At 45.6% G+C, this 10,507-nt stretch overlaps 1 protein-coding gene across 10 annotated transcripts in view; it reads right to left on the minus strand.

The window, feature by feature from the left end:
* The window catches only part of ARHGAP26 (Rho GTPase activating protein 26), a 332,594-nt gene that overhangs the window by 221,928 nt on the left and 100,159 nt on the right, over positions 1-10,507 (minus strand). For all 10 annotated transcript variants that reach the window (XR_003094019.1, XR_003094020.1, XR_003094017.1 and 7 more), the window contains exons 9-10: positions 6,834-6,934; positions 3,268-3,362 (exon numbers count right to left, since the gene is read on the minus strand). Coding sequence is in view for 5 of the 10 variants with exons in the window: in XM_025204032.1 (XP_025059817.1) it covers positions 3,268-3,362; positions 6,834-6,934 (196 nt within the window). In the remaining 5 variants the exon portion in view is untranslated. The remainder of the gene's footprint in view (positions 1-3,267; positions 3,363-6,833; positions 6,935-10,507) is intronic.

Genomic DNA, 10,507 nt, shown 5'->3' on the forward strand with positions numbered 1-10,507 from the left:
ATATGAGCAGGACAGGAGTCCCTGCATGCACAAGTCAGATGCCCAACCTGCACCATATTCCAGGAATCATCTTGCCAATAGAAATGCAAGCAGCTAAGTTCATCACAGCCTACCTAGTGCTGTCTCAGCAATTATACAGTGCATAAGCAAAATAGCCCATGAGACCGAGTACAATTATAATGGACACCCATATGCTCCAGGTGCTCAGAGGTGCCCAGTACTCTCAACCCACCAATAACTGGGCTTCCCTTTAAAATGCGAGTACCCAAACAGCATGATGAATAAGGGTCCAAACCTCCAAGTCCCATGAAGTCATCTAAGTGCTGGCCCAAAACCATGACCCAAGTTATAAACACTTGGAAATAATCAAGTCTCGTCTGGAATACAGCTACAAGGAAATGAGGAGATGCATGAAATAAAAAGCAGTCAAATATTTAATCCAAAGGGGCTAGAGGTAGGTGGCTACAGCAATCTCCACCTCCGGAAAAACAAATGCAGAGTTTGATTAAATCCTATCCAATCAACATGAGGAGAAAAAAAGCCTCATTTTAGATTACAGACAGTTGTTACAGCACGGGTTCAGCTGGAGTGGCTCATATGGGGGGGGGACCACACAGTACGGGTTTGGGAAGGACAAGTGAGATGGTTCTCCTAATACTCCCTCTGCAAGACACTGGATGCTGCACCTTCTTCCCTCGAGTTGATGCACAGAGACTTCAAATAAGCCTGGTTTAAAAGCCTGGTATTAGCTGGTCTACCTTTTATTGCATTATGTCATGCCAAGGGCTCATTTCACTGTAAACATGTCCAATACCTTTTAAAGAATGGGTTAAAGTATGACTCATTTGCTTCCCACCAAAGAAATCAAAATTATTTGCATCCAACAGGTTAGAAATTTGAGAATTCTTAGTGCCTATTTGACAGAGAAAGAGAGAGTGCTTCTCAGCCCACTGCACTTGGGAGCTTTAGATAAAAAAAAAAAAAGCAAATAATGTTAATTTGGGAGCTGTCAGAATCAGATCAGCATTATAAAAGCACAGAACCATCTCTATTTCCAGAAGGAGGATGGGTAAATACGGACAGTATATTCCATCCGAGTCGCCTCCCAAAATGCCAGGCACCATCACAATGGCTGGAGTTCCTATAATCCATTGCACAGTATACCACTTTCCCAAAATGCAGTGTTTGCAGCATTCCTCCCTTTCCAGATGACCATGTGAGATAATATGCAAAAAAAACACAACAGTGCCACCTAGAGGCTACATGGTGAAAGGTTACACTCAAGAGGCAACTTAGTTCTGCTTTCCTCATTTGTAATTTAACTTATCACTATAAAACTCTGGTTGTACAGTTACCCTTCTCCAGCTAGGTATCCTAACATAAACCTATTACATAGGACATTAAAGAGGCATTGGGGTGAAGAAGCTACAGTAATACCTCTGTACCCTTTGCTGAACACTGGACCCAGATGATGATCTGACCTCTACCTAAAATCAGTAACATGACCAGCAGAAACTATGGAGCAGTTTCATGTATTGAGTATTTTTATAACCAGTAACATTTGCCTCTCAGCATTAATACCCGCTGGCCTAACCTTATTCTCTTCCCTTCCTAATTAATAATAAGAGCTTTATTGATTTATTAGTGCAATTAATTGTAAAATTATGACACCAAAATATGTAGTCATGTTTCTTTATCTTGAAAAAACAACTCTCATTTCCTGACACTCCATTCCTGCCATCTTCCAGAGAGAAACTCCCCTCACTGTGACCTGGCACACAGAGGGGTGCTCCTGCAGCAGGAGCATACACATGCAACAAGGTCAAGGAGCAAGTTCCCAGGGTTTTTCCCACTCTCACTGTTCTGGATTGATCATACATAGTTCTGCAATGTCCCCCTGATTTGGGAGCTAGAAGGTGTCTCAGTACTTCAAGCAAATGTTCCTCTGTCACTAAAACTGCTGCTACTGCAGAGATCTGTTGTGGTTGTTGTCCCTGGGTTTTTACCAGTTTTATTTTTATCTTTTTATTTAACTGTTCCAGTTGTAAGAGAAAAATACCCAAGAATCCAGTGGAAAAAAAAGCGCATCTAAACCCTTTGTCTGGCTTCCAGAAAAAAAATCTGGGAGGATTAGTGCTTGAACTTTCTTTCGGATTAGCCAAGCACATCTACTCATAGATTAATAGAAGAGAGATGGAACCTTACAAAAATCCCTTCTTTTTTATTACTGACACTGAAAGACTCTCACTGCCATGCTGATGAAGAACAGGAAAGGCTGGGGAAAGCAGCACAGGTTGTTCTAGCCAGCTACATTCAAACCCATTCTTTCTTATCACACTTGCTTTGTTTGGGATTTTATGGGTACTATTACATTTATGGGCAAAGGAAAAAAAACAAAGGGACAAATTAGCAAGTGCACTTTGAGACCAAGCTCTGAGCTCTAATGGTTAGAAAATTACTTTCCATAAACTTCCTCCAGAGTGCAAAAGGGGAAGCAGAGTGACTCACTCTGCTTAGAATAGCAGCTCCATATTGGTTTTCCTGTTCATATAAAACTGTGATGTAAGCCACGTATGATGTTAATTGAACATGATGACAGGCTCTTACTTCCATGAGTTATAGATTAAATCCATATATACTTCTGGTTCGCCTGCCAGATGATAAATCACTTTGAGCTCGAAGACACCATTTGTTTCCTCAGAAAAGAGACTATGTGAATTTAGGTGTCATGCGTTCGATGTGAGTGGGGTTTCTATAATCAGTCATTCACCAGCAGAAAAGGTGAAGTCATGTTATTTGAACACACGAAGCAGGAAAGATGTGTACAGTCTCTGCCATAACAATGGACTTTTATAAAAGACAGGCTGATTCCTTGTTCCACAATGCTAGTAGTTTACTTTTTTTGGCCTGAAATCCCAGGTGACTTGAGTAAACAGATAGTCTTGCAAATGAAGCTCTAACTCAATATTGAACACACACAGTAAAAAAAAAACCAAAAAAAAAAAAAAACACGCATAAGGGAGAAGAGAGACAGGTGTTTTCATGGGTTGACGGATTACTTTTAAGGAGTGTGTGACTAATGGATAAGAGAACCATGCTACTAACATTACATGAGAATTATTCAGAAGGGTAAAGTAAACCAGAGAGTATAATACATGCTGAACTGCTTGTATAAATGTGTGTGCAGAGGCACATTCAAGTCACAGGGTGGGGTTCAATGGAGAAGTCAAACCCTGTGCATGCTAAGGCTGTGCTCTTTCTACGCACCGATCTACTGCTTCCACATCAAAGCAAAATCTCTTCTCTATTGAGTCGGTTTTGCGCCGCGTGCAGGATTTGAGGATGACTGCTTCATCTTCTCCCTGCAAGGAAACAGAGCTTAGATCAGGCTGAGGACAGGCTTAGATCAGGGCTGCCTATATTGCAGTTCCCCATCTCATTACAAAATGACAACCAATGTATATAACAGAGGGGTTGGCTTGCGAGTCTCAGCATAGCTGCACTCCCTGGAATGACACATGCAGTGACTTGTCCCTTCACTCCTGCAAGGCAACAAGGCTTAATTCCAGCCCCTGTCAGAAATCTCCTATAAAATGATTCAGAGAGTGTCTTGTCTGCCTCATGTAAACATCACAGCCCTTTTGTAAAACCCCACTGTTCCTGGGCAAAAAATAAGTCCTCGTTTCCCTTGCTCTCCCTTGCACTGTCAATCTTCTCCCAGGAGGTGGATGTATTTTAATGGCATTTTACATCTCATACATTTCATAGAGATTAGGGCTGGAAGGGACCTCGGGAGATCATTGAGTCCAGCCCCCTGCTCCAAGGGCAGGAAGTCATCTGTGAGGGAGGCAGAAAATATATAAAATGTATAGAGGATAAAGACATGGCAAGCCTTCTCTATCATCTTTCTCCAGCTTAATTTTGCTATATTGTACATAAAGCATAACTATCTGGCAATGTGTATGGACACTGCTGTCATCTGCTGAATAAAATCAGCACTGTTCAGCTGTGTTTCATAACCCCGTGGGATACTCCTGATTATCTCGTGTGTCAGGGGCCTGTGCCTACCAGACTCTGTTGGTTAACAAAACACCCCGGAGTCCATAAACTACTTTGTAAAGTAGCTGCAACATACTACAGTACATCAAAACTGATCAGCTCATTTAACTAACTGCACAGTTACATGAAGGGCAAATTCTGTAAGAGACACTTAACAGCAACATTATCCATGCCATGTATAAGGGGAATCATTGGAAGTGCCCTGGCTTCTTTGACGCAACACAAATTTAGATAGGTAGTCTTGCTCCAGACTGTTTAAGTGATTTGGTCTACCATGCTCTTGATATCTGCAACTTTTTAAAAGCCACTGATGGCTCAATGCAAAATATATACATCAAACCCCTGTAAGAGCTCTTGGAGTGCAAGTTGTCTGGCAAGTTGTCACTTCTTCCACAGCTTGGCTGACCAGTCATGCTGACCAAGCATAGCACCGACATCATCCTTATCACAGTTCCAGAAAATGTATTTAAGAACCTAAAATAACATTGACACCAAGAACTTGGACGAGTTCTCCGTGCTGTCTACAGGGCTTCTGCCAAAGGCTGCCTGCTCCACGCACCAAAACTCCTTTCCCTGCAATTAGCTGGATTTGCAGAGAAGAAAGGCTGCCATCAGGGAACTGAGCTCCTAGTCTGGTATGCTGAGAACACTACTTGTGGAGAAAGCAGTTAAATTGATTACTATCAGACTCCAGTCTTCAACCATACCCGAGGTGGTTTCATGAGAGGCTGGAAACTAAAAACACAGAGCCTTTACAGACTGAGTATAGCAGAGCTCCCTCTCCTGCCCAAAGAAGCTACATGCTTCCTTTCCTTTCTCATCGGCTTCAGAGTCCATGTTCCCAGACATCTTGAGAAACACATGCAAGGCCTCCACACAGCTACAGAACTGACTACAACAGTCACCAGGGGGTGGCTATACTCACAGATCACTCAGCATTATCATATCAGTTCAGCATAACCACAATTTTAATTTGGTTATCACAGTAGCTATAGCCCTAGCATGTCTACAGTTATACCAGTTTAAATGCTGGTATACCAAGTACAGTTAAACTAGGAAAAAGTTTCCTAAAGTAGGCAAGCCCTGGTGGAATGAGGGTTTCCAACCAAAGGACCACACCCAAAGCGGTAAGAGAGAGACCACTACCTGCAAAGGGGTGTGTGGAAGGTGCCTGTTAATCGGTGCACAAACTTAGTGGAAATGCTGAGCCCTTTCTGAGGTGCTACGAGATGGAGTCAAGCACACTGAGCAGCTGAGAGCAGTGCGGGGATATTTTAAATATGAACTATAATGAAGACACTCCAAGGCAAGAGAGAATGAATCCGCAACTGCCCTTGCTGCAGTCCCTTTACCTTGGGACAAGTGTACCACACGGGCTCCTGCCATTGCTGTTGCTATTGCAAGTGCATTCTCCCGCTGCTAGAAGCAAATTGGGATTTGCAAACTGCCCTGGCAGGGGACAAACTGCATTTTTTGTTGCGTTTGAAGACTGAAAGGATTTTCACTGAAGCGTTCTGGACTTCGTTAGTGTCTCCCTCTGTCCTAATGCCCGTGAGCAGTCCCACAGGACACGTCCCACTCTTCCCAAGTAGAACGCCCACTCTGTCCACGGTTTTCCAAGAACCGGTGGAGCTAGGACAGCCCCACAACCCTGAAGCAACACTAGAGATCTTGGATCTTGAGGTGGTGACAATGTGGGGCGGTGCCAGGGCACAGCCACGATCCACTGGCCACATGGCCCTGCCCACCAAACCTGTGCTCATCGCAGGGGCATGCGGGCAGCAGACTAAGGCTCTACCCTAGCCCCGCTCTGTGCTGTCACTGTTGCAAGATTCCAGCCCTGGCCCTGGAGCAGCTCCCTGCCCAGCCACGCGCCCTGCCCACGGGGCTCCTGGCTGGTCTCCATGAATGCCTCAGGAGCGCGACGGCATGACAGTGTGGGGCCATGACAGCACGGTGTTGGGAAGGGCTGGGGCAGAGCCCCAGATTTCATGCCCCTGTGCTCCTCGGGTCTCCATGAAGACCAGCCAAAAGCCGGGGTTGCTGGAAAACGGAGTCCGGTGCAGGTCGGACTTTGCCCACCCTTGCTCTAGAGGCTTAGTCCACTCACCGCATAGAAGGGCAAGGTTCTCCCACCCTTATGCAACTCCAGAGACAGATCCATTTCCCTCACAGAAATTCACAGATCTCTATTCTTTCAATGAGGAGCCTTAGTTGTCATGGCAGGATACAGCTCAGTTCTGGTAGCTAAGAGGGGGGCTGTCCTGGGGGCTCAGCTCCAGAGGGGAGATGTTTATCTGAACCAGTGCATCTAACCAACAGCACCACTGACTTCAGCGTCCCGTACAGGAGGGTCCTCCCCATTGTGCACTGTGATAGGGGTCATGGCAACAGTACTCAACTTCTGCACCACTGGCTTTATGGTTACGATAACTGCTCAGGAGACAAAAGTCCGGTTTACAAGTCCTCCCCACCCTTAGCTTTGAACCTTCACCTCCCATTTTTCTAGGTACTTTTTCTAGTTTATCTTAATTCACTTCCATTTTATCACCTTGCTAAAAAGATTCCTACTGGAGGGTTGTAGGGAGAGAAGAGAATTGGAAGACTGAACCCACAGGTAAGAAATTCATCAGCAGCTTTAGAAGTTTGAGGCTAAGAGATGCAAGGCTCACCCACGTCAATTGATGTTGGAATGAGAAAAACCATCACACCCATCTCCTTCCCAGAGATGCTAGCATAACTGAATTGACACCAAATTACATATTCCCACTCACCCCTTTTCCTCCTGATTTCTGGTCAAATGGTACCATAGTTATTCGCTTAGATTCCCTCTGATATGTGCAGTAATGCTTCACCCAGGAGGTCCCAAAGTGACCTAAAAAATTACATACAAGATACTCAAACACAAATGAGAACCCATAAAGTATTCATGTTAACCACAAATCAAAACACACATCACATTTTTAATAATTAAGGATCTACCAAACTGGAGGCGGCTGGCCAATTTCATGAGCAGATCCCAGGGCTGGCCACCATTTTTGCAGGCTGAGCACAATGGGGCTCCCCCATGCCTCTGATTGGCCAATGGGCCCTGGCAGTCCCAGCCCTCCCTGCAGATTGCCACATGGCCCAAAACCATGGCTTAATTACCCTGATTAAGCCTGAAGAAGTCATTAAACCACGTGTTTAGGAAGGGTGGTTGTGCTTTCAGGAAGCAATCCTTTGGGCACAGAGGGAGACAATCCCGATGCGGGGGAAAAGGGGGAAAGGGGCCAAGAGGCTTCCTTGGCTGACCAGAAAAATCCAGAGCAGCCTAAGGGCCAAGAGGGGTGCATATAAGCAGTGGAAACAGGGAGAGATTACTAAAGAGGAGTATACCTCCTCAGCTCGCAGTTGAAGGGAGGTAGCTCGAAAGGCCAAAGCTACCATGGAGCTAAGGATGGCATCCCAAGTTAAGGATAACAAAAAATTGTTTTTCAGATATATAGGGAGTAAAAGGCAGGCCAAGGGCAGAATAGGCAAAAGCAATTGGTGACAGACAGGGGGGACAAGGCTAAACTCCTTAATGAGTTCTTCGCCTCAGTGCTCCTAAACGAGGGGCAAGACAAGTCTCACAATGGGATTGTAGAGAGGCAACAGCAGGGTGCCAGACTACCAAGCATTGACCCTGAGATGGTGCAGAGTCACTTGGAAGGACTGGATGTGTTTAAGTTGGCAGGCCCGGATGAGCTCCATCCGAGTGTACTGAAGGCACTGGCTGGTGTCACTGCACAAACACTGGCAAGAATATTTGAGCACTCGTGGCGCACGGGCCAGGTCCCAGAGGACTGGAAAAGGGCCAATGTGGTCCCTATTTTCAAGAAGGGAAGGAAGGAGGATCCAGGCAACTACAGGCCAGTCAGTCTCACCTCCATCCTTGGCAAAGTCTTTGAAAAGATTATTAAGGCTCATATATGTGAGAGCCCAGCAGGAAAAATTATGCTGAGGGGAAACCAGCACGGGTTCGTAGCAGGTAGATCATGCCTGACTAATCTAGTCTCTTTTTATGACCAGGTTACAAAACACCTGGATGCAGGAGTAGGGGTGACATCATTTACTTAGACTTCAGGAAGGCATTCAATACGGTATCCCACCCCATACTGATGAACAAATTAAGAGACTGTGACTTGCATGATTACACAGTCCGGTGGGTGGCAAATTGGCTAGAGGGTCGTACCCAGAGAGTCGTGGTAGATGGGTCGGTTTCGACCTGGAAGGGTGTGGGCAGTGGGGTCCCGCAGGCTCGGTCCTTGGACCGATACTCTTCAATGTCTTCATCAGTGACTTGGACGAGGGAGTGAAGTGTACTCTGTCCAAGTCTGCGGATGACACAAAACTGTGGGGAGAAGTGGACATATCGGAGGGCAGGGAATAACTACAAGCAGACCTGGACAGGTTGGACAAGTGGGCAGAAAACAATAAAATGCGATTTAACAAGGAGAAATGCAAAGTGCTGCACCTAGGGAGGAAAAATGTCCAGCACACCTACTGCCTAGGAAATGACCTGCTTGGTAGCACGGAAGCAGAAAGGGATCTCGGAGTCCTAGTGGACTCCAAGATGAACATGAGTCGTCAGTGTGACGAAGTCATCAGCAAAGCTAACTGCACTGTATCATACATCAGCAGATGCATGACAAACAGAACCAAAGAGGTGATACTTCCCCTCTATCAGTTGCTGGTCAAACCGTAGCTGGAATACTGCGTCCAGTTTTGGGCGTCACACTTCAAGAGGGATGTGAAGAGTGTCCAGAGAAGGGCCAAGGCCTATGAGGAGAGACTAGAACAACTGGACCTCTTCAGCCTCTTCAAGAGAAGGTTGAGAGGTGACCTTGTGGCTGCCTATAAATTCATCATGGGGGCACAGAAGGGAATTGGTGTGGCTTTACTCACCAAGGCACCCCTGGGGGTTACAAGAATTAATGGCCGTAAGCTAGCAGACAGCAGATTTAGACTGGACATTAGGAAGAAATTCTTCACAGTTAGAGGGGCCAAAATCTGGAACGGGCTCCCAAGGGAGGTGGTGCTCTCCCCTACCCTGGGGGTCTTCAAAAGGAGGTTAGATAGGCATCTGGCTGGGGTCATCTGAACCCAGCCCTCTTTCCTGCCTATGCAGGGGGTCTGACTCGATGATCTATTGAGGTCCTTTCCGGCCTTAACATCTATGAATCTATGTTAAACATGAATGAATAGCTTCCCCAGGCTTACTCAGGGTAATAAACTGTGGTTTTGGAACACCTCAAGCAGTGGACTCCATGATTTCAGCAGCCTCACTATATAACCACCACCCCCCACCACCGCCACAAAAAAACCCCAAACATTGCCAGCAAGCAGAGAAAAGGACAGGAGCCTTACAATTTTGGAGCACTGGAGGGCAGGTGGGGATGAGATGAAGTGGGGAGGAGGAGAGAGGGCAGAGTGGTGTGAGGGTGGAGTAGGGCTGCTTGCAGCTGCATGCAGCCTCTGCATCTCCTGCTGCGAGCAGCACACCCTGCCCTGCCCACCCACCTCTACTCTCTCCACCATACTCCAAGATTGCAGGGCTTCCCACTCTTTTCTCTGCTTGCCAGTAGGTGGGTTTTTTTGTTTTGTTTTTTCTTTTTTTTTCTTTTTTTTGGGGGGGGGGAAACGGACAGACATTGCAACAAGTCTGCCATTTTTCACAGACCCTGCCCAAATGTGCAGTTTCTGTGAAAACTGTGCAGTTGCAAATTTGGCAGGTCTCTATCAATAATGAACGCCTACAAGAATGATCACAAATAGTTTCCATCTAGGAATTTCTCTAGGCTCCACTGCCTGAGCTCCCCCCAGTCTTCAGTGCATTTACCCTAAATAGCCTGAGGTGAAAGAGAAGTATTGTTATTTCCACTATAGAAACAGAGGCATAGAGAGATTAAATTACTTGTGTCAAGTCACAAGAGAGCCTGGGGAGAGTAAGAAACTGAATTAAAATCTATTTGGTTCAGGGATAGAGCCATAGCCACTGGGCAACCCTGCCTCTTTGTAGAAATCAAAGATGGAAGTGAGCCAACAGCTTTCCATCAACTTCAACGAGCTGCAAACCGGGCCACTACCAGTTAGCTTTTATTCCACCCCTAGCAGGGCAGAATTTCTTCAGGGTTAAGAACTTTACTTCCATGCAACAAGGGCAGGAAAACAGCGTCTTGGAAAGGATTTCAAATTACATGATTTACGTGGAAACTTCAAATTAATCTAGCCAGAGCAATCTGCCCTATGTGTAGTAACTATCTATTTGAGTAAATTAGCTTTCTATGATTTGTCAAGGATTGCAAAGAGAGCATGTTAAAGGGATTAAAGTCTGACAGGAATAAACTACCATAAAAAGCATGTTAAAAAAAAAAAGAGGGAAATTTAAACATGAAATGTGAAGTATAAAGTTTCTGGAACTTTT

Source organism: Alligator sinensis, unplaced genomic scaffold, assembly GCF_000455745.1.
Source record: "Alligator sinensis unplaced genomic scaffold, ASM45574v1 scaffold135_2, whole genome shotgun sequence".
Taxonomy (NCBI): domain Eukaryota; kingdom Metazoa; phylum Chordata; order Crocodylia; family Alligatoridae; genus Alligator; species Alligator sinensis.